Source organism: Cynoglossus semilaevis, chromosome Z (genome assembly GCF_000523025.1).
Source record: "Cynoglossus semilaevis isolate Cse_v1.0 chromosome Z, Cse_v1.0, whole genome shotgun sequence".
Classification (NCBI taxonomy): domain Eukaryota; kingdom Metazoa; phylum Chordata; class Actinopteri; order Pleuronectiformes; family Cynoglossidae; genus Cynoglossus; species Cynoglossus semilaevis.
In genome coordinates, this window is record NC_024328.1 from 5,017,988 (window position 1) to 5,042,875 (window position 24,888).

Sequence of the window (24,888 nt, forward strand, 5' to 3'; positions counted from 1 at the left end):
AGGTACAGAGTAGAAAAAGTTTCAGAACCACTGCTCTGGTATATACACGAATGCAGAACGACATTGGAATGTGTGTATTTTTTATTTAACTGTCTGTCTGTGTGTAAATGATCGTGGAGTTCAATCAGAGTTTATTCTGCCTGTTTATCTATTCTCCACGATCTATTTTATGACCAAAGAGATTGTATGTTTTTCTCGAAATTTAATGTCAAAAGTTGCCTTTAACTTGTTGTCTTCGATTGTAGACCATATACTGTATGTTGCGGTGATATGTGAAGACCACTAGGTGGCAGTGTGTGCCTTCTAATAAATCATGGTATGGCATTGAAAGAAACCGGTAAAGCTGCTATTTTTGCACGGGTGTCGGGGGCGGGTGGTTGTTGGGGGTTTTTTTGCACCAGAATTAACTAATAATTAAGTGACTTAAAACTGTTAATTGTACATCAGCTGAAAAAGAAACATTTTCAGTGATTATGTATGTAGCTTTTTTATTTAGAGACTGTAATGTTATTATTATTACTATGCACGATGATGTTATGATGGTGTCTGTCCAGAATAAAAAAGAAATAATAAATGCATGGCTGTTTTTAATTATATTAATATATATATATAAAGAAAAATAATTTGTTTTATGTGTATTTAATTTCAACAGGTTATTCCATTTCGTTGTTTTATTCTTACTTCTTTGAAATCCCATTTCTTTTTAAAGTTAAATGTGTTTTATACATACGTCACTGCACACAAGTCTTTATTATATGTGTGTATATATATGTGTGTGTGTGTGTGTATAACGCACAAATTGTGCGATGATATGAACGGCCAAAATTGTTGTGACTGAAAACAGTAGAAGACAACAAAAGACCAACATTTAAGCTTGAAAAAGCTTCTGGAGACTGCTGTTCCACCTCGGTCGGTGAAGTGGGCGGAGACTGAGTGCTGTGAAGCCGCTGCCCAGACAACCTGCAAACATGCGACTGCGCACACTTTTGCAGCCCCCAGTCTCAGCAGCGGCAGCATATGTTTCTGAATGCAATCTGAGCTGCACTGAGACATGGGGAGGAGGAGGAGGAGGATAACGAAGAGGGACGTTGCTGCGTAAAGATCAAGTATTTCTTTACCCACAGTCCTCTCAACTCAACTCAGGTGAGTAGATCCTACTTTTGCCTCATGTTTCGACACAAGATGATCAGTGGACAGAAACTATGCTAATGTGTTACAACAGACACGAAAGTAAAGTGTACTTTGTTAATTTCTGCCAAATGTCGTTATATCTATAATACAAATAACATATTTGAGAGAAAATGCAGACACTGACAAGACCATGATGTAATTCCAATATTATAGGGAATTTGGAATTCCATGTTTTAGAATTTTCGTCACTTGAATTGATTTAATAATGTCATGAAAATGTGTAGCTCTGCTTTTGTAGCGCACACGGACATATTTTTACAACGAATATAAAGCAGTAAAAAGCCAAACACAAATATGTGTAAATACTATGTGTATTAAACATAAGGATCCACTTTAAGTAGCAGTGAATATTTAAAATAATAGTCAAATATTTACTAATAAAAAGACTGTATTACAAGTTATCAAGTTGTAGCTAAAAAGAGGCAAGAGGCAACAAAATAAAGGAAATGCAGCATCCAAATGTCCAAAAACGATATTGTTTTTTACTAATCTTTAGTTGTTGTTGTGAATGTGTGTGTCATCCCTCTTCAGCATCTGCTCACAGTCCTCTCTGTTTGTTCCATCATCTGCAGGATGCACATGAATAATGTGTTAAATCACTGGAGTAAGTATTGACTGATGTTCACACTGCTGATTCACACTGTCCTGTCACAGCAGACAGAGTCGTGTTTTTTTCGCTAAACTTTTCTTGTCTGGTGAATATGAATATGTATCAGAAAGTACCTAAGGTGACCAAAAACTATAAATATTTAAGAAATAGTTTGTCAAAAATAACCAAAATGTAGCCTTTATGCATATAGAAATATTTTGGGAAAATTAAAAAAAAGATCATATCTAAGGGTTAATCTTACTGTTGCTATATATTAAACAATAATTGATGAGCAAAAAATACTAATGTTATGTGTTATATTTGACCCCAAAAATATTTCCAATAAAACGTGATGAAAAGAGTCACTCTTTATAGTAAAACTATTTAAAAAAACAACATTATACAATTTTGATTTTTTTTAGTAGCAAATTATAATATTATTGTAATTATAATAATATATGTTACGATATGTCAAAAGTTAGCACTGACGGCATTGACCCAATAACGATCTAAAACATTTGTAATAATTTTTTATAGAGATATCTATTTATTTTTTAAACAAGTCAGTCCATGTCTAATCTGTCACCTTTTGTTTACCTTCGCACTGCCATTGATGTCACATTCCTGAGAAGCTTAGTTACCGAGCGACAAAGTTCATATTTGCTCTGTCTGTAACCAGTAAAAACAGTGTTTATTAGGGACGTGTTGTCTACACACACGGATGTTTTCTTCACCAATAACTGTCAAGGACACAGCCATTATTAGTTTGTGCTGGGAAAATATAAGTACAACCAGAATAATATTCATATAGTATTCATACAGAGTACTGTGTACAAAGGCTCCTGTTTTAGAGGCTATAGTTTCTGTAAGGTGAGCGGCTTCTGTGTGTGGAAACATGTGACAGGTTTTCAGTGCGATTATGTTTCATAAGTAGAGCTTTTAAGAAAAAACTGTGTGTGTGTGTGTGTGTGTGTGTGTGTGTGTGTGTGTGTGAGTAGGAAGGGTCTGGCTGACTAAGTGTCTTCAGAACCATGTGAACGTCACACAGTGATTCACAGTCTTCCTATTTCTTGCCTGAAGAAGTGTTGATGGCTCATCAAGTCTTAATGTCAGGCAGGTTTCCCTCTGACATCCTGGGCTTCCTGTCTAAAAACATGCTTCTATGTTGCACTTTCACAAACAAATGTATTTATTCTCAAAACACAACTTTTAAAACAAAAAGACAGCACAACTTTTAGTTAGATTTAGTTTTAGATAGTTAAGAACATATAAACTTTGAAGATGTTTTTAATGCAGTGATTCTTAACCATAGGGCTGTGGCCAGAACTCGGGCTGCCAATGCCACCTAGAGCAGTGTTTCCCAAACATTTTTTCCGGGGACTCATATTTTAAAAGTCTCAAAACTTCACAACCCAAGTCAATAGACATTATTCGTAAACTCCTGGGAAACATGATGTGAGACGACCCAAAAAAAACATCTCTTGCGACCCACCTGGGGGTCGCGACCCAGTCTTGTGAAATGATGACCTAGAGGGCTGCAAAAAAAATAATTAAATTTTGCACCTGTAGGTAGCAGTGGCTGAGGGACTGCATCAGTCAGTTCTTTAACAATAACAACAATGGAAAGTTTTTTTAAGCATTACATTATTTTTGATGAATTACATACATTTTTGCATAGGTACAATCCTGGCTTCATTAAATTTGGCTTCGAAGATCAAAGATTGAACCTTCTTTTTTTTCTAATCTCGTACAGAAGAGTTGTTGCCTAGACACGTGGCATGAAGGGTCTGTTGGTTAGTTATGTATTTCATCAGCATATGAATGGACGTTGAGACCAGTTGATCAGGAACAAATGGTAAATGTTGAAGAGGCCAGGGAGGAGAACAGCTGTACGTTCTCCCTGCAGCTCTCCAGCAGATGAACCTTTGAGTAAATGCAGTATGTGGTTTCCTGTGTCACATGTACCACAGAGGCCTCAGTGAATATACAGTTACAATGTAGATGTTTCCAGGCTATGGTAAAGATTCTGGTTGAGCTACTGAGGGGAACTCTTGCTGTTGAAACTGTTCCTGTTGTTGGCTTCTTCTACATTACAAATGTTTATAAAAGACAAAGAAAAGTCTGGACTGCTGGCAGGCCAGTCTGTCACTGCCATCGTCTTGCTGAAAATCAGTAAAATTAATTATAGATGTAGCTGTTCCAGGCAATTGAACAGAGTTTTTACCGCAGATGAAAAGGATTTAAAAACATGGTCCTGACTCTATGTATCTCTGTCCATCATAGAAACACAATTAACGATACCGTATTGTCTGGACTATAAGTCGCTCCGGTGTCTTAGCGTCTGTCAGTGTGAAAATAATGAACATCTGAAATTATATATTTTAATATATATAAGTCGCACCTGAGTATAAGTCTCAAACCCAGCCAAAGGATGAACAAAAGTGCGTCTGGAAAAGACCCTACATGCCAACTTAGTAAAAATTGCATTTTTTTAACCCATAGATAAATCTCTCACAGAGTTTAAAGCAAACCGGTGAACTATAACTACTTCTTGTTCTCGACTTTTTCAAGTGAGAAGCCTCCTTGAATTTACTTAACTGACGTTTTCACGCTTACTTTGTGTTCTTCCCAACTTTTTTGGGGAGTGTTATAAGCTTGTGTTTCCAACTGAGTTCGTGTTTAGAAACAAATAGATGAAGTTTGTCGATAAGTCATAATTAACTGATAAAGTTGGCCTATTTACAAATGTACTGATCTGTTTTAGAGTATCAATAATTCTAAAATGTAAGAGATGCAGGATTGACTGTGACACAGAATCCCTTTACAGACACATTGAAGATGCGTTTATATATAAATATAAATGTATATGGAATCCTTTAATCATAGACAGTCAGACCTCAGTCAGAAATGCAGTGGAACAGACTAGGAAAAAACTAACAGTGCCAGTGTCTGAGCAGGGCCCTTAGGGAAGCGGCAGCGACAAAGTCTGGTGAGCAGGACTGCAGTGGTTGTTACTGGTGTGACGGAAGGGGAAGTGCATTGGTGGCTAACCACCAGCCCCTGGAGCAGCGTTTTAACTGGCTGAGTAATAAACTTGGGAACAACGAACAAACAAACACTGACAGATTTACAATTAGAGGTCAAATACGAAAGAAAAAGAGCTGGAACAACAGACAGGAGCAGATTGAAGATGATGACGATGATTAGCAGGCTGTGATGGCAGAGTTTATGTCAATGATACATTAACATAGTTATTTAACACTGTTTCTTTTCACCAACCAAAACCTCTTGTATATTTGTCTTTGCTCCTGGACCCACTCAGATCTACGCTAACCTGCCATTAGCCTCAGATTAAGCCACTGAGGTTCAGACAGTTAAGAGCTCACATTTCCTGAAGCTCCAGAGTGGATGGTGAGGGGAGAAAACTTAACGTTGGCCATAATCAAAGTGGACACTGTCATGAGGGTAATGGCCAACATGGAAACCACCAGAGTAACTCTGTGGACAGAAAGTTGCTGCTGGAACCAGTTGTTGCACTAGTTTGCACATACCTTCTGTCCATGTGTTAAAATAATCTAATGAGCTAAACACTCAGAAGATATTATTAATGATCATCTGAAAATGCAGCTGCAGCTGTTTGCTATCTCGCCAGCTGCTGATCACTGTGATGAATCCACGGTGATTTTGAGGTGTCGTCCAATATTAATCGAAACATAAGAAGTAGGTAGAAGTTTTAAAAACCTCAAGACACGTTTATTACTTCCTTTTATGTCCGGAAACTGGTTTCCTGAGCATTTGAGGATAAAATCTTTTCGTATGTGGTCATACGCTCAACCACAGGGAGGAGCACGTACGGAGGAGAAACATGTATTTGATACAAACACATTTCTGCAGTTTCATCGTTGTTGACACACGGTTGAGTTAGATGACAAAATATAGCAAAGTATAAAAAAAACAAACAAAACAAACGTAAACTGTAACCAGAGCTGCAGCAGGTCAATCTAGATAATGACTGAGGTCAGTGGAGCACCAGGAACTCAAGAAGAAATGTCTAATGTTTCTCCTCCTCAGGCTGAGTGACCACAGATTGTTCCAGCAGATCAGAAATTTTTCTCACAACTTTTCAATAACTGGTCCGCGCTTAAAAAGAAAAGAAATGGTTAAATCTGAGACATTTTTTTCTTATTACAGAACTTATTAAATGTTTTTTTTTGAGTTAAAATATAGATAAATGTAAGCATTTGGCAATAATAAACTGAATGTTACCAATTAGCAATAATAACACAAGCGTTCCAAAAAATTAAATAAAAACATGGAAATATTTTTGAGCCAATTTAGACAAAGTATAAGAAAATGTCAGGCATAATGATATCCAACATAAAATAAATCTCAAAGTTAATAAAGAACCTGTTCAAACTGTCCTAAAATACTTCAGAATGTCCCTAATTTAAAGACAGTGGAACCTTACAGTCCAGTCTGGTTCTCACATCAGTGTTAGTGACTGCTGATTCCTTTAGCTTTTACTCAGTCATTGGCAGTCTCCATGTCAGGCTTCGGTCATTAACTAAAAATCCACTTAAAAAGGTCTGACCATTGCAACAGAAGAGTGTTTGTGTTGGTACTGTTGACCCGTCCATGTTCCATTAGTGGAAAATACATACAAAAGTGATTGATCTGCTGTGGATCTTCTCACACTCTGTGCTGGACATCAGCCTGAGGCTCTGAGCTCAGTTCAATGCTGTCACACGAATGAGTAACACTGTCAAGGTAGTGGATGGCACAGGAATCACAATGAGAAATATAGAACTGTTTTAGCAACAACAGATATAATGCTGTGTTTATATCCCTACGCCTGTATTGCTCAAATATAAACCTCTGATGCTAGACCACTGGTCACATAACTTTGTCAAGCTTTTTAGGGGTCAAACAATGAACTAAGTATGGTTTCACTTTATGTGGAAAAAGAGTTTTAAAACAAGGTGAAAAAGTAGACACCTAAAGTAAGACTAAGAGTTAGCATAAAGGTGTCTTAAAAACGCAAAAAAGTAAAAAGCAGAAAAGCAAAAAACGTTCCCAAAATAGAACTTATTAACTTATAATATGTGAGTATTAGAGAAGTGTAAAGTCCCAGAACATATAATAGTTAAACTCAAAAATAGACAAAAAGTTACTTCAGCCAAAATAAATCTAAAGGTTAGATATAACCATGTCTAAAGAGATTAGAAACTTAGCTATGAGCCACCGGACAAACTATTTAAAATGTTCTATTTAAAATAAGTATCAGATTATAACTTGAAAAATATATAAAAACTACAGAATACAACATAGCTGTTTTGTTTTAATTACAGTGGTTTTAATATTGATGAAATATTAAAAAACATCAGTTCAATGACTAACTGCAGTGATGTCCATAAATATTCTCACCTTTGTTAATTTTTTACTGCAGTACTATTGGCTTATCAGCAGTTTTTGCATCATCCACACTCAGCTGTGACTGACGGCACTGCAAACCACAGTTATGTTTGATGCTGCAGCCAGGCCTCAGTCAGACCCTGAAGTCCTGATCCTAGTCTGTCACCTTGGTTTTCACCAGGGCCAAGAGTTGTGTTTTTTTTTTTTGTTTGTTTTTGTTTTGCTCTGGAAATTTCCTGCAGGATTTTATAGCTTGTGGTTTGAGGTGATCAATGTAATTACAGCCAGAAATGTTATGACCAAAGAAGCGGCCAGCCCGACTGGTCTGCTACATACTCCACATCTGAAGTCACTCACACTCTGAGATTCTGAAGTGTGGTTTTATAAGGTACTAATTCTCTCCCACTCTGCCCAGAATTACAAAAATGTATTACAGCCTTCTGCTGCCTGTTGTGGTCAGTTGGTGTTATTACTTCCAAAATCCTTTTGCAGGCTTCGAAAATAAGAGAAAAGATATTTGACTTGATTTATCCAGGCAGTGATAGATCACTAACTTGTCTCATATTTTGATTAAGAATAAGTCTGTCAGACAGTGAACTTGTCAGTCACTGCTTTGATGAACAGTCTTGTTGAACATGTCAGGTTCATTAACACCTTTTATCAGTTCTGAGAAACACAGCCTTTTCCTGTAACCCTGCGAGACTAATGTCATTCTGGCTCGGTGTGAAAACATCAGTGAGTCAAAACCTTCAACTCAACCATGACGTGACTCCTGCTCCCTTAGAAAATGCCAGGGTCTCTTTTATTTTTCACCACTGTTAGATCTGCAGTGGGAAAAACACACGTCTGTTGAGCTGAAGAGGGAAGTAAAATCCATACAAAATGTTAACCAAAGCAGGTGGTTTTAGAGTATACAGAGTATTCCAATTATTTTTGTTGTCATAGAAACCTTCCTATCTTGGATAAATTAGATCAATCTAAAACCTCATGACTAAGACAATGTCTGTGCTTTTTTACCTAAAATGAATACCATCTGGTTCCACCGCATTTTTAAAATGCTATGAAGCTGAATCAGAAACTGGACATTTTTAAATAAATTTAATATTTAACCCTGGAAAACAATTGAATTTTCTGGTTCAGCATTATGCTCAGCAATACACAGTTATATTGAGGCCATCTGGACTGGTTTAGTTTCTTTAGGATGTGGTAGATAGGTGAAACGTCTTTAAGAAACCAAACCACTCCAGTCGCCCTTGGTGATAAGATGGCTGAACACTTACACAAACAACACATTTTACATTTCCGTCAGTGTGTCGCTCACAACAGGGATGATACTGTTCCAACATGTCTTTTCACAGTCTAATAAGGACATGAGGTTGAAGCTAACATCACAACTGTGTGTGATCAGGTTCAGACTCACACTGGTGGTTTTTCAAAGAAGGAATGTCAGGAGAGATCACACTGCCTTGTGAACGTTCATTTCTTTACCGTCAAACATTCCTGATTATCAGTGACAGGAAACTGCAGTGTGTCTTTTAATGTTGTGTCTTCGGTTGGAGAACGGTCACAAACTGTCCGTGAAACTGTCTGTGACTGGTCTTCACACATAATGTTTTTCAATGTATTTCTTGCACGATGACTGTGCAACGTTCACACATAGTTGTGTTAAAATAAACACAGCCTGATAGGTCACTGTACAACTAGACTCGTAAAGTGATCGCACAATCAAATTTGTCTTCTGCATGTAGACCACCTGTGGGGAACAGTTAGTCATCTGAGAAGTTCTTTCTCAACACAAGAGAAGGAAAGGAAAGTGAACTCCTTGTCATTGTGACAGAGCTCACCACTGCACACAACCAAATGTGACCTCTGCTTTTAACCCATCACCAACGTGTGACCAACAGTGGGCAGCTTTAAGGGGAGCAGTGAGTGGGGACGGTGTCATGCTCAGAGCACCTCAGTGGTAACTTGGCAGCTGGGGGACTAGAACCTGAAACCCTCCAGACCCAAGGCCGCTTCCTTTACCACTAAGCCACCACTTCCACAACTCAGTCATGGTAGGATTTGAACCAGCAGTCTCTCTGTAACAAGCCAGGTCCTTTCACCACAGCTTCATGTCATTTCTCCCTCATACCAGGCTGGACCAACCTATAGCTGTGCCTCCTGCAAACAAAGGCTGACAACAAAAAGACCGGCCCCATTTGTTGCTATTCCAATCACGACGTTGCATTTCACAAGCTTGCTCTTTCAGACTGCCAAATGATATTACCATATTCAGGGACACTGCTCCACGTGTCAATCAGAAACATAAAAAAAAATCCTAATGAAGCACTGGTTTATTTATCTAATGATAATGATGTTTAATGGTGAAGTACTAAGCTAACCTTTTTGTTAACTTTAATGTAACATCTCTGCGGTTACTTCTTGGCTTTTAATCACACTGTAAGTTATAGTTTGAAATTACTTTGAACCATTTTCTTCACTGATGTAATCTAAAAGTGTAAACTGTGAATATTGAGCAGCACAAGGACACACAGCCTGAGAAGCTACAGTTGGTTTAGCTTAGCTTGGTAGAAAAAAATGCTGTTGATTGTTTATAGTGTCAGCGTGTGCTTTACACCAACGTCACTGAAAGAGAGAGAGAGAGAGTGGGACACAAAGAGAGAGAGCGGTAGTGCTTGGGTTTTCAGTGAAATCTGCAGCTCTGACCTTCAGTGATGTCAGTCTGATAGTCTGTGGCAGGATCTGGGTCAGGATCACCCTCTCTGTCGGGAACATGAAACAGCTCTGCACCAACAACAGATACACTGCTGTATGACACTGGCCATGAAGGCCATACTGTTCAAAACCCATGCAAATTAAAAACAAACAAACAACACCACCCTTAACTCTGTTGCTTTCCAGTATGTCAAAGCCTCTATACCGTAAGCTTCTAATAAACAGGCAACAACATTATGTCAGAACCTTTTTCTCACCCAGTAAGGTAGTGAATGGGAACATCCTCAGACCCAATCCTTCTCTGTGCCTTGGTCCACGTTTGAACTAAGAAAGTTTGTTCAGTTTGTGAACCACGTAGTTGATCATCACCAAAGTAGTCTGTGCTTCCGTGAATATATATATATTGACAGTTGTGTTGTGTTATATTGGCTGCCCACTTCACTGACCACTCTTCAATGTCCCCCGGCTCCTGTTTCTATATTTACCCTCAGATCATTATTCACTCTCTTTGTTTGTCTTTTGTGAAGAGCCGTCTCTTATTCTCATCTCAGTGTAAATGTCACTCTTTCTTCAGCCCCTTTGCCAAACACTCAGTGTTCTAATGGGAATCTTTAAAGAACCTTTTTCCAAATCTTTCATTTATCGTCAGGTTATGGAGTCAGTGTTTTAATGTTAAACACAGTGACGGACATTTGAGTATGAATTGAATTATATTAATTTTTCTCGTTATTTGTATGTGTGTCCTAAGTTTTATGGCAAATGAGCTGCACTTGTTTTGTGTACTTTTTATTTATTGCTTCACAAATGTATTTATTTAATTTATTACACACGCTAGTTATTGTTTCTGGTTTAGCATAGTATTTTTTCTGCCTTTTTTTCAATTTTTTTTTCATCACTATTATACTTTGTGTAATATTTGATTCAATTTTGGATAAATTCACTATATCCTGGACTAACTTGTCAAACTTATTTTAGGCTGGGGGCCACATTAGCACAACAGTTCCCCTTGGAGGGCCAGTTGTAACTGCAAGTCTCTAAAGCTGCAACTACTCAGTAATGTATTAATACACGTTTCTGCAATTTATTATTATTAATTCAACTTTATTGTACATTGCTCTGTGTATTAATAAATAATGTATCAAGTTAAGCAGCTCAGCAGTACGAAAGCAGGCAGTTAAATGCTTTTTAAGCTATCATGGGCCACAGAAAATGATTTGGTGGGCCGCATTTGACCCACGGGCCTTGAGTTTGTTTCTTTTGAAGTTTCTTGGCAAACACAGTCATGACTAAATAGTAACCATTTTGCAACCTTTTTTGATTTTGTAAAATTACTGTTGGTAACAATATTTTTGAAATATTTGAACTATATTTCAGCTTCTCTCAAACATCCTTTTAAAAATACTTTGAAGAATATTTTGTTTTGTTTTACTGTAACCTGTGTTTGTATTTTTTCTCCCAGTGGACATCTCCAGAATGTGTGATGTGGACGTGTCCTCAGAGCCAACCAGTCCCACCCTGTATGGGGAATCTTCAGACCAGTACCAGTACAACGTAGACCGATGGCAGAAGCTCCGCACTGCGGTCCGTAAGCTTGAATTCTGGGAAAACTTCACTGCGGAGCTGATCGGTAGTGGCTTCTTCTCCAAGGTCTATAAGGTATCTCCACTGATCTCTCGCATGTTCTCTGCCGGCCTACGGTACGTGTGAGCTGTTGTCAAAGCTGCCTTTGTGTCAGACACTAATTGGGACATTCCAGTCATTCCATGATTGTCCCACTAGCTTTGTAGACTGTGTGGGTGCAGAACCATCTCCATCTGGATACTTAACAAAGTTCACTGACAGATCAGAGGTGGGTTTATAGATTGAGGGTTTTTTGTAGGAGTGATAAGTGAGCTGAAAACTTTCAGTAACTTGGAAAAAAAAATACTAGACAAAATGTAGCTCCAAACATCTGAATTTTTGCCAAAAATATTGAGTTTGGCAAGAAATGACTAAAAATCACAACATTGGGCAGAATGGTTGAGAAGGACTTGAACTGGTAAATGTCCTGGTGTGAAAGTATTCACTGTTATCAAAGCCTCAGCCACTGATCATTTTACTGACACACTTCAGGTGATGCACAGCACCAGTCGGAAGGTGATGGTGGTCAAGATCTATAAAAATGATGTGGACCAGGACAGCATCGTGCGAGAGATAAGTCTGCTGCAGAAACTCTCTCACCCCAACATCGTCAGGTACCAGTACCTGCTTTCTGCTCATGGTTCTGCTCCCTAAAGCTTTATTGTTGGGTCTATATTACAGGGGTGTAACGATACACTTTGTTTCCCTTCCCAGTATGATTATCAAGATTTCTTTGATTTTTGAAACAAAATGAGCTGCAAACTATTTGACCAAATACAATGATAATTTATTTGTAGGAAATACACAAAATATCATTACTAACTGAAATAGTCTTGTGTACTGGACACTGAAATAGTTTTACATCTTAAATAATAACATTAATAAGAGACACTGGGTTTCAGTTCAGAATGTCACCACACAGCTGATTTACAATGACTCCAAGCATCTTTCTACACTCTGTTTGAACACTTGAATGTCACACAGGTCATGTAGTGATGAGACATTTTGATTTAATAGCAGGTCACTCACAAACATACCGCCATTTACTGCACTGGAGTATATTGTGCCACGAGTGTGAGCAGACAGGACTTGAATGCAGCACGAGGGAGAGTCTCTTCAGATGCAGGACACTTATTCAGAATACAAAACTTAAAAAACATCCTCTGACTGGATTCTCACACCAGGCAGAAAACAAAACAAAAGCTGAGGGTAAACAGGAAGACAACGTGAACATCGACTTAAATCACAGAACATCACCTTAGCACGCACACACACACACAGAGAGAACAAAGACCTGACCAAGACTGAGATTGAGGCAGAGAGGTATATAGACTCAGGACACCAGGTGACACCAGTGAGACTGATGACAGAGACACAGGTGAGTGAGGTGACACTGATTACACAGCAGACACAGGAAGGAGGGAAGGCAGCCAGACCTGACAGTGTGTAGTCTGACTTTTATAGATAACACAACCCACTGCTCACGATGCATTGCGATTCTTTTTTTTTTAAATTATTTTAATCAACATGCATTTCAATTAATTTTTACATCCTTACCATAATATGTTCCCCCACAACAATGTGTTACATGAATATCAATATAATGTCATAAACCAGTAGCAACAGCAAAGCCAGTTAAATAAAGATAAAACACCAGAACAATGTTTACACTGAGAGTATTATGAAATATATAATATATAATAATCAGAAAACAATCAGAAATAAACATGTTAGTTATACCTGAAATTATTAAAACACCCTAATTTTGTAGCTACAAGTATTTACGAACTAGTAAGTATCAGTTATGAAATCAATCGATTTCTTTACCACATTTATATAAATTAAAACGTTATACTTTGATTTAAGACTAGGGTTTCCTATTTAATGTTTGTACATTTTCTGTTCTAACAACAATCATGTTCCTTTGACCTATTTTCCCTACCAATAAACATTTTTCTTTTCTTTAAATTATAAATATTGTAATTACTAAAATGATCTCTTGAATTCCAGATACCTGGGAATCTGTGTTAAAGATGACAAACTCTACCCAATCTTAGAGGTGAGATCTTTATTCCACTCTTTCTGGTTTTACAAACAACACATGCTAACCTGGTCCAGTACATTTGGCTCTGTCACTGCCACTGATCATCTGCTGACTGTTTCAGTACGTAAACGGAGGCTGTCTGGAGGAGCTGCTGGCCAGGAAAGATGTTCCGTTGAGCTGGAGAGAGAAGGTGGACCTGGCCTGTGACATCAGCAGAGGAATGATCTACCTGCACTACAAAAACATTTACCACAGAGATCTCAACTCCAAGGTAGACAGAACAGAACTTCAGAAAATAGCAGTCATGAAAAGAACTACTGCACTGTCTTGGTTTGTTAAAGACAGTAATAGTACTGGAAAAAACGTATGGTGTTGTTGTCTCGTGTCTGTAGCTAATTTTCCCAAGTCAGTTCTTGACCTGATTGGTTGGTCGGTTTGGGAGAGATTAAATATGCCAAAGAGACAGAAGTTCAACGTTGAACGCTTCAGTACAGAAAAAGGAGTTACAGCTAAGATAGAATGAAGGAGGGCAGGCTACTAGTTATGGGGTATTCAGCCGCGCAAAGGCTCTGAATTTTCTCAGCAGTCACCAGAGGTGATTAGCCTTTCAGAAGCCAAATTGGTCCAGTCGCTCTGGATTTAACTGCTTTGGCCAAATTAACCTGGATGACACAGCAGTCTGACTAAAGTGATGTAGGTGGTTCTGATTGAGCAGTTTCTCACCGTCAGGGCTGTGAAATCTGTCGTCTGTTCCCTGGAAATATCTTTGAAAAACAGCTTATGTAGGCTGGACAGGAGTTCATATCTCTGACTAACTTCACTGTTTGTTTGTTTTTTTGTGATATTAACATATAAGCAGCAGCCTGAGTCCGACACATTCCTTCAGATCCTGTTCCTGTCCTCACTCCCTGTGGTGAAACATAGCTAAGGGTCATCACGAAAACAATTATTGATACCAACACGAAACACCAAGTACGAATTCTTTCATCTGTATACTAGTCGTGACCAAGTATGATCACCAGTACTTGAGGGTTTGCTTTCAGTGACTACGTAATGAACATGAAGGCAGTGTTATATAGGCAGCTCCGATCACAGACGTTGTTTTAGAACAAACTGGGGCAGTGGTGGCTTACTGGTTAAGGAAGCGGACTTGCGTCTGGAAGGTTTCAGGTTCGAGTCCACCAGCTGCCAAGTTACCACAGCATGGCACCGTCCCCACTCACTGCTCCCCTTAAAGCTGCCCACTGTTGGTCACACGTTGGTGATGGGTTAAAAGCAGAGGTCACATTTGGTTGTGTGCAGTGATGAGCTGTGTCACAATGACAAGGAGTTCACTTTCCTTTCCTTGTTTGGCAGCATACCACTGAAACTATGAATAAATTTGAATAATAAAAAATTTAAATAATATTAAGAAATAATGCTTTTATACTACTACACATTTAAATTGAAAACAATGTCTCCTTATATGTAACCTGTAACCTATATACAGGTTTCAATAAACAAACACACACAAGATCAAGTCGAGTCAATATCTTTGTATGGTCCAGGTTCATAAGCCACATTTGTCTTGTTTGCCTTTTTTAATTTAAATTTTAAATAAAGATGAAATTAAGTTAAACTTACAGCCTGGTCCCTTTAGGCGTTCTGAATGACTCCTGCCGTTGTGGTTCTGGTTCAGTAACTGTGAACACTAACAGGCAGCAGAGCTGGAATCGTGGACCAAAGGCTTATTTCAGGGAGAACAGTCACTTCTGGCTTGGTTTTTTCTCTCGCTCTCTCTTTTTTTTTTTTTTCAAGTAATGAGTCATCACAGAGACAAATCTATTTTATTTTCTAGGACATACATTTGGCAAAGTCAATGATTCCTATTTATTGTGGTTATCATTGTCGTTATATATATATATAATACATTTGTTTTATTGGTGATTGTTTTTGCATCAAAAAACATCATTATAAAAATAATTTTCTGCTGTTTTTCTTTTTAAAAAATTCCTTAAACAACATTGTTCATGTCTAGACATCATTATCTTCTATTAAATGCTTAGTCAACCTGAAAAAAAAATGGCATTCACATCAGAGAGCTGCTGCTCTAACAGTTTGTGTTTTTTTTGTCTTTCACTTCACCCCCTCATTTTCATCACAACCATCGTCCTCCTCACCCCTCACAGGCTGACAAACACAGACAGAGAGACAGAGAAAGAGTTGTAGACTCACCTTGGCAGTGAATTATTCAGTGGACTGAAAGGTGCTGACAGCAGACTGTATTCAGTTTACTGATAACTGGAAGGACAGACTGAAGAGAGAAAGAGAATCTGTCTGATGCACACAAAGAAAAAGATGAACTCGTTAGGAGCAGAGCAGAAACATATCAGTAGATCAGTACAATATTTTATATTTACACTAAAATTATACATTTTTTATAGTGTGCAACAATAATAGTTAATGCTGCAGTTGAAGTTTAAATCCCAGAGTGAAGGAACTTCCAGTCCTGACATTATATGATCCTCTGACAAAGAAGATATTTTTATATGGTTTTTTTTCTTCTCAAGAAGTGACTGTTACCGTAATGTTGTCCAACACTGCCATCTGCTCCACACAGTCAGATATTATATCATTGTTATTTTATCTGCCTTTCTGGTTGTCTCTCTCTCTCTTTCTCTCTCTGTCTCTCTCTCCCTCTCTCTCCTGTCAGAACTGTCTGATCAGGGTGACGTCTCGGGCACATGAGGCCCTGGTGACGGACTTTGGTCTGGCCAGAGAGGTGGTGGAGCTGCCGGTCAAAGACACGGGCAGGAAACTGTCGTTGGTGGGCTCGGCGTTTTGGATGGCACCAGAGATGCTGCGAGGAGAACCCTACGACCGCAAGGTGGCGAAGATAAACTCAGAACGTCAGATACAGTCGTACACAATCTTGACGTGTTCTCTAGCGTTACCATTGTGTATGTTATGAAATGTGTTTAACAGTATTGCCTATTGATCTGGGCTTGAAAAATAAAGGTGTCAGATCGTATTAGCTTTTTAATTAATTGACGACGAGTATGGTTATATCGTGAGTTTACACCTTTATCCTTATTTTGGAAGTTGGTTGCTACCTGTCTTTGAGGACAGTCTTGTATGAGCGTCATCTTGTCCAACCACTGACAGCATATCATGGCTAAGTATTAGCGTATGCTGCTATTATTCAACAGGAAAAAAAGAGTGAAGTAAATTTAGCCAAAGTCAGTTTGTGGCCACTGCAGTACTTAAATATGATTTTGTGGACACACACATTAACTTGTCTGCAGGTGTCTGTTAAGGTGTTATTATCACGACTATTAAAAAAATCACTAGCCTTCACTAATGTCAAGATACTGAAAAGTTGAGATTTACAAGAAATATTTTAAATATTACTGTGTTTCTGTTACATAATAATGATACACTGTAGTAATATTATTTGTTTATCTAACTGTTTATAATATTTTACCATCGATTTCTTCAGTTAATATTAAAACAAATGTAAGTTGTTATCACCTTACAGAAACACAGTGAAAATGTGATGAATTATCTGTGCTCTGGTCTGAACAACACTGACTAAACTGCAGCTGTAAAAAGACAAAAAAGCATCCTCAAACTTAAGGCCAAACTTATTAATTAATATTTCTTTCTAAATATTTCTTTTTGCGTAAACTATTAATTAGTAGATCTGTGTGATGTGATTGTAAACAAACTCCTCCTCTCTCACCCGTCTCAGGTGGACGTCTTCTCCTTCGGTATTGTGCTCTGTGAAATCCTGGCTAGAATTCCTGCAGATCCAGAGATTCTTCCCAGAACAAAGGTACAGAAACCAAGTTACGGAACACACTCGTTCAAACTGAGTTTGAACAACATTATGTAAGAACTCTTTAGACATTTGAAACCAAAGTGACCAAAGTTGAACTGTGTTCCAGGACTATTGTCTGGACGTGAAGATGTTCAGAGAGCTGGTCAGTGATTGTCCTCAGCGTCTCCTGGACCTGGCAGCCAACTGCTGTATGGTAGGTGGATCAGTATTGTCAGCTGGATCCAGAGTAATCTGATCACGTTCAATTTGGGAATTTGTTAGCAATTATAAATGAATGTGGTCTACATGTTGTGTGACCTGATTGTTCAAAATACAAGAGTTTAATTTGTCACATACACAGTATGACACAGTACAATTGTACAACACAATAGTAAAAACGTCTTCCACTTTAAACACAGATGATTATGAATCACATTTTCTGTGTTCTCTCACTTCAGCTGGAGTCTTTCAGGAGACCAGCCTTCACTGAGCTGCTGGATGAACTGGGAGAAGTGGCTGAGAGCCTTGAGCTGCCTTTTCCTCCTCCTCCTCCTCCTTCTTCACTTCCACCACCTCCACCCAAACCTGATCTGACCACCACTTGAGCTCACCCAAGTCAGGAGTTTACCTCCTCCTCTTCAGCTTCCCCCAGACCCCAGGGTTGAGATGTTTAGGTCACACTTCTGGACAGGAAACTGACTTATTCACAGCACAGGGTAGCCGATGAGGTAAAGCCCCCCTCTCTGGATCGCTCTCCTCCTTGGCTGCTTCTCTCTGTGTGTCATCACTGAGCAGGTGTACAAATATATAACAGTTTCAGACAGAACCTCCTCTTTATTTACCTTATTTCCCCCTGTCTCTCATCTTAGCTCCACTCTTGTAGTTCATGCATCCAGAACACACTGGAGTTCACATGGAGGTTCACACTAATTAAAATAACAAGGATATTTTTTTCTTGTACTTCCTTATTTTCTTTACGCTCTGTTGCTTTCTTCAAGAAGTCTTATTTTCCAAAAAACAGTTTCATCTTCTTTTGCTTAATATTTCTTAGTGTTTTTTTTTTCTGTATCTGAAGTTGTAACCTTTTCATCTTTCCTTTCTTTATTACATTGCCGTTACATTCACAGTAAATGTAAATAGTCAGTTTTTATGGTCTCATTTTGTTAATGTTATATTTATGCCGTAATTTCATCTGTCTTGTTTGAACTGAAGTTCAGAGTATGGATGATTCTCTGATTGGTCTGGGTTTTCACTGTGCTACGAACAACTGTTTGGTCTCTGTGATTGTTTTATTGAAACAAATTCATTGTAAAATTCTTGATTCTGAAACAGAATACATTGAGTCAAAAATGGTATTTGTGATTTACAGATGAAAAATAACTAGAGAATCGTTTTACTAATAAAATAAACAAAACATATGACAAAGCTTTTCTTAAATAAAAATGCTGATACGTTAAATGAAACAACTTTAAATATAAAAATATTGCTAATTTTACTGAAATAAATATACACAAACTGTTTATGTTGCTTTGAATATTATCATTTGAACTAATTTCATTGTTTTGAAAATATCCAGCAAAATTCATAAATTTAAAAAAAAAATGTCATAGTTCATAACTGGGTTACATTGTTTTCTTTTAATGACTCCTTAATTATTTGTCTTCAAAATCATCAGAATCTCAAAAAGATCATATATATATATATATATATATATATACTATATAATGTATTTTTAAATGTAATAGTTCTACACGATAAACATGTTTTATTTACTTCTTAACTGTAAATTGAGTTATGTCGTGTTTTCATCTGTTCAAAGGTGTTTTATCTGCGTCCAACATGAGACACAGTGACAGTGGACAAAAAGCTGTTTTTCATGTCTGGGCTCCTCATCACTGTCTCCTCTGAGAGGCTGCTGATGTTAATTTTCTCTTTGAAGCAACGCTTTTCAGCATAATCAGCTGGAAAAATCTCTAATTCAAGGACCAAACACACACACACACACACACTGACTTACTGTGTGACATTAAAGCACCAAACAAGTTCTGGAACTCTTCATTCATTCATCGCTCTTCTGTTTGTTTGGGTTTTTTTGTTCAGTCTTATTTAAAGAGAATTAAATAAAAAAACTGTATTTATTTGTGTATGTGTTTGGCTATTTTTCTGTCCGCTTTTTTCTACACGATTAACTAACCCATTTATACTTTGTTTTTGTAAACGTTTAGCTGTAGCTAATTTGTACCTGTTAATATAACTTCAATGTATCTGTTACTCCACATATGGTAATTATATATTAATAAGACACAGGGATGGATTGATGGATGGATGTACTTCATTGATCCCAAAAAGTGTAAAATCACAAGGGAAAAACTTCATCAAGACAATATATGTTTTAAAATAAATCAAAAGTAAAACAATGTTAAATAACAGAGAAAAAATAGGCTCAGTGTGTAACCTTTGTCTTACTCTTTAACAGCTTGTTAATTTTAAATTCATTATTTTATACACAATATGCCCAGTTTAATGGGTTGTTAGGAGGATATTTTAGGTTTCAGTTCAATGTTTATTTTAATCTGTAAAACAATATTATCAGAGACCATCTCTTTGTTCTGGTCAACATTTAGCAGCAGGGGATTCATCCCAGACACAGTCCTGCTGTGTAATCAGTGTCATCACACTCACTTGTGTCTCTGTCATCAGTCTCACTGGTGTCATCTGGTGTCCTGGGTATATAAACCTCTCTCCCTCACTTTGTCTTGGTGGGGTTGTGTTTTTGGGTCGTGTTTTTGGGTCTTATGCTGATACTTGTGTCTTTGTTGCTAATTCTGATTCATGTCTGCTCTGTTGTTGTTCATGCCTGGTATTGTTCTAAAGTTTCACCACCACAGAAAACACAGAGTTTTGATGGGTTGGACTTTTTAGGCATGGAAACAAGGCAGTGATGGAATTGAATATCTTGTAACAGGATAATATTAAATCCGTACTGGACTGGGACTGGTCCTAAAGTTGAAGAATAAAAAGTCAATGTTAATTCTGACTGTTTAGATTTTTAACCCGAATACAGCTATACATGGAGTCTTAAATGATTTAAAATAAGTTGAGAATCAAAAGTCGTGGTTGAATGTAAAATACTCAGACTGTCCAGAAGGTGGTAGTGTTTGCTTAGCAAGTTCAGTTCTGCCTTCGCTCTCACAACTGAAATCAATGTGGGCAGGTGTAAAAGCTGTCAACACGGACGACAACTAAATCAAAACTGTATGTATTTGAGGTAAACTGTGACAACGCTGTGACCGTCTTTAACCCTTGTGTGGTGTTCGGGTCTGTGGGACCCGTTTTCACTTTTTAATAAAAGAAAAATGATATAATTATTTAATATTTCAAACTGAGACTCACTGGCTTTGGCTCATTTTCTGTGAAGAACATATATCAGAATACATATTTAATGACCACACACCATACACCCCCCCCACACATTTCTATTACATATAAGATGTTCGGGTCCACTGGACCCGGGGCTAATAGAAGTGTGGAAACACACACTCACACACTCACACACATACACACACACTTACACATCTACACACACATACACACACACACACAAACAGCAGGCCTAGACAGGAGGAGGACAGAGTGTAGGTACACAGCACATACCTATAACATATAAATGTGACCTAACAAAGGTAAAGGGCAAATATTAACCATATATATTGTTTATACTGCTTGTAATTGGGATAAGGTAAACATCTGTTCAGTATTTTAACATAAAAGTGTTGATTGTGAGGCATCAAAAGCCACAAAATGCAACGGGTCCATCAGACCCACAAACACTGGCTGAGTAACAACAATATGAACATTACACAAGGGTAAAGACAGAGGTAGGACTGATCTGCTCAATGTGGTGAAGTTGTAGAAAAAGTTTATTCAGACTACAGTTTATATGTCTATACCTGTACAGTGGTGGACAGGAAGGAAGGAAAGTGAACTACCTGTCACACCACTGAACACAACCAAATGTGACCTTTGCTTTTAACCCATCACCAAAGTGAACAGTGGGCAGCTTTAAGGGGAGCAGTGAGTGGGGACGTTGTCATGCTCAGAGCACCTCAGTGGTAACTAACTTGGCACCACTGCTCTATATAGATGTGAGTATATTCACATACCTCAGGAAAAAGTAATTAATGGTGATGATCAGCGTGACAGAAAGAGATAAAAGATAATTAGGTCAAGAGGTTAAACAGTTTGGTTTTACGACCAGAAAAAGGTGTGATTTTTGGTATGAGTAACGGTAAAAAAAAAAAATCTCTCATACATAAAAAAACCCATTAAAAATCAAACTAGTTTTATCCTACAGCCCCTTTTCATGAACCCAAAAACAGCATGGATTCTTCCAAACAGCCCTGATCTACATTCTGAACTGAGTCACTGAAATAACCTTCTTTCCTCATACCAATCAATACCACACACTGGTCCTACATCACACTTCCATGCTCTGCTGGACACTCACTCATCACGTGTACGGATCATCACTCAGGTCACACGTAATTTGCAGGGAACTGTTTTGACGTCACTTGCCTGTGACCTGATTTTATCGTGTCCGCGGTCAAATCTTTCTGAGCTCTTCATGAGCCACAGGAATCATGTAAGATTTAATGATGGGGAAGCTGTCACGACAGATTAGACACAGAAACTTATTATTATCTATTTTCTAGGTCGAGGTGAAATCTGAGTCTGGGTCTTATCTGGGTGAATAACAAGCAGTGAGGTCAGGACAGAGGGACAACATGTCCATGAAACTTGCAATTATCTTTGACACTCTCATTTAAAAGGACTGTGATTCAATTAAGTACTACTTTACTGACATACGTAAGAGTATTCTACCTTATGCTGCTGATTTTGGCTTAATTTAATTCAAAATTCATTTTATATTTGCCTTTTTCAGATTTATCTTCTAAGCTGCTTTTGTAGCTAATCTGCAGCTATTTAATTACATGTGTGTCTCATCAGTGACAACTAATTAACGCCTTTATGACTCTTTTTCTGGCTTCACCTACATTATCTTGTTTTGTCTGTCTCTGTCTTTTTTATTATTTTTCTTACTTATAAGCAATTACAGAACTAACTATTATATATTATATGATATATTTGGCTAATTTTGAAAACATATTTCCATTTTTGCGATATATTAATCACCAACAGTAAAGAGGTCACTTAAACACTCTGATATACCTGTTGGTGTAATTATAGTATTGTGGTCAAAGAGTGAAGAAAAAGGAGACAAAAAAACAACAGTTTTTAGGTCAAAGTCAAGAGTTTTTGTCCTCGTCGTAGCGAACACGTGTGTGTTGTTAGGACTAAAGTAGGACAGGTGGAGACTCTCTGCTTTGGTCTGCACATCACACACTGAATCACAAATGAGGTTTGAAGGATGGGGTTTCAGGGAAAGTCTTTTGTGTCAGACTGAGGAGGCTGTGTCCCTGGACTCCTGCTGGTCACTCGGCTTTTAACCATCACCATTTATCCCCAAAGCCTTTATAACACATCACAATTTTTCCAAAGGGATAAAAGTCTAAAAGTAGGTTATTCATTCAAGTTCAATGTTTTTTGGTTGTTTTTTTTTCCAGACATTTTTATTTTCTCACCTTTAAATGAATTACTCTAAGTGTCAACATCACCGCTTGTTGTCTTTTTTCCAGTGCCCCAGAGAGCACGTGCTCCAGATTCTGATTTTAGAACACAAACCCTGTTACTGAGTTTAAGGGAAAATATATGAGCTTCATAAAGTCTCTGCAAATAAAATATACATCTGCTTATCTCCAAAATTATATCAAAGCTATATAAACATTAAATCCTATTTGTCGAACAGGTTTCAATTTGTTAACGTAAATGAGGAATCCTCCATACTCACTAAAGTGAACTATGGAGTTCCTCAGGGTTCCGTGCTTGGCCCAATTCTTTTCACTTTGTACATGCTGCCACTAGGCAACATCATCAGGAAGCACAACATAAACTTTCATTGCTATGCAGATGACACCCAATTGTATGTATCGGTACGGCCAGATGACCCAAACCCCTTAATTAAAATCCAAGATTGTCTTAGAGACATTCTGACATGGATGACCCAGAATTTTCTAATGCTTAACACAGAAAAAACCGAGGTCATAGTTTTAGGGCCTAAACATATAAGAGCACCATTGTCAAATCTAACTATAACCATAGGTAGTTCTACCCCAGTCCCCTGTGGTAAAGCAAGGAACCTGGGTGTCCTGTTTGATCAGGATTTATCACTACAAAAACATATTAACCAAACCTGTAGAACAGCCTTCTACCACCTACGTAACATTAAATCCATTAGAAAAATGTTATCACGACCAGATTCTGAAAAACTAATCCATGCCTTTATAACCTCCAGGCTGGATTATTGCAATTCGCTACTATCAGGATGTCCCAATAAGTCCTTAAGAAGCCTTCAACTGGTCCAGAATGCGGCAGCACACATACTGACCGGAACTAGAAGACGAGAACATATAACCCCCGTCTTGGCTTCAATACACTGGCTCCCAGTAAAAAGTAGAATAGACTTTAAAATACTTTTAATCACATACAAGGCCCTAAATAATCAAGCCCCATTATACATTTGTGATTTAATTACCCCATACAAACCAAATAGATCACTGCGCTCCCAAAATTCGAATCTATTGGTCATCCCTAAAATAAATAAAAATAGAACGGGTGGTAGAACTTTTAGTTACCAGGCTCCTCTCCTGTGGAACCAGCTCCCACTCTCAGTAAGAGAGTCAGATTCTGTCTCATCCTTTAAAGTGAGACTCAAAACCCATTTGTATAGTATAGCCTATAGCCTAAATTAGATTAAACATGCCCCGACTAGAACAGTCTAAAAAGATGCTGCTAGAGGCCTAGACTGCTGGGGGGCATTGCATTTCATTTCATTTCACTTCATCTTGCACTTATAATGAGGACACAGACTCTACGGTCTTACTTTATTCTTCTGTCCTGTCCTATATTCATACCGACCACCATGTATACACTTAGGAAACTGGTCCCACTCTTTTACAGTTCTGCTGCCACCGGTGAACAGGAGGAGCACAGGACTACTGCCACTACCACGACTTTTTTTTCTTCATTGGTTTTTATGTATTTGTACAATGTATGTTCTGATAACATCTATTGCACGTCTGTCCGTCCAGGGAGTGGATCCGTCACCTGTGGTTCTCCCTAAGGTTTCTACCTTTCTCTTTTCTCCCTGTTGAAAGGGTTTCTCTTTCGGTAGTTTTTCCTTACCCTGGCTGACGGTCTAAGGACAGAGGATGTTCCCAACCCTGTGAAGCCCCATGTGACAAACTGTATTTTGTAAATGTGGGCTATATAAATAAAATTTGATTTGATTTGATTTGAAAATGAAGATAAATCAGAATTTAGTAGGCATTAGTGAATAAGGGGTTTACCACTGCCACTGTAAAGGAAATGTACAAAGTTTACACATCCTTTTTTTTC

At 37.9% G+C, this 24,888-nt stretch overlaps 1 protein-coding gene across 2 annotated transcripts; it reads left to right on the forward strand.

Moving 5' to 3' along the window:
- Nucleotides 1-987: 987 nt before the first annotated feature.
- On the forward strand, nucleotides 988-18,391 carry zgc:162952 (dual specificity testis-specific protein kinase 1-like). Of its 2 annotated transcripts, NM_001319819.1 has the most exon segments (11): nucleotides 989-1,143; nucleotides 1,723-1,795; nucleotides 11,370-11,382; nucleotides 11,384-11,566; nucleotides 12,023-12,144; nucleotides 13,541-13,589; nucleotides 13,696-13,845; nucleotides 16,267-16,440; nucleotides 17,305-17,388; nucleotides 17,501-17,587; nucleotides 17,832-18,391. In NM_001319819.1, coding segments are annotated over 8 exon segments (996 nt in total). In that variant the 5' UTR covers nucleotides 989-1,143; nucleotides 1,723-1,795; nucleotides 11,370-11,382; the 3' UTR covers nucleotides 17,979-18,391.
- Nucleotides 18,392-24,888: the final 6,497 nt, after the last annotated feature.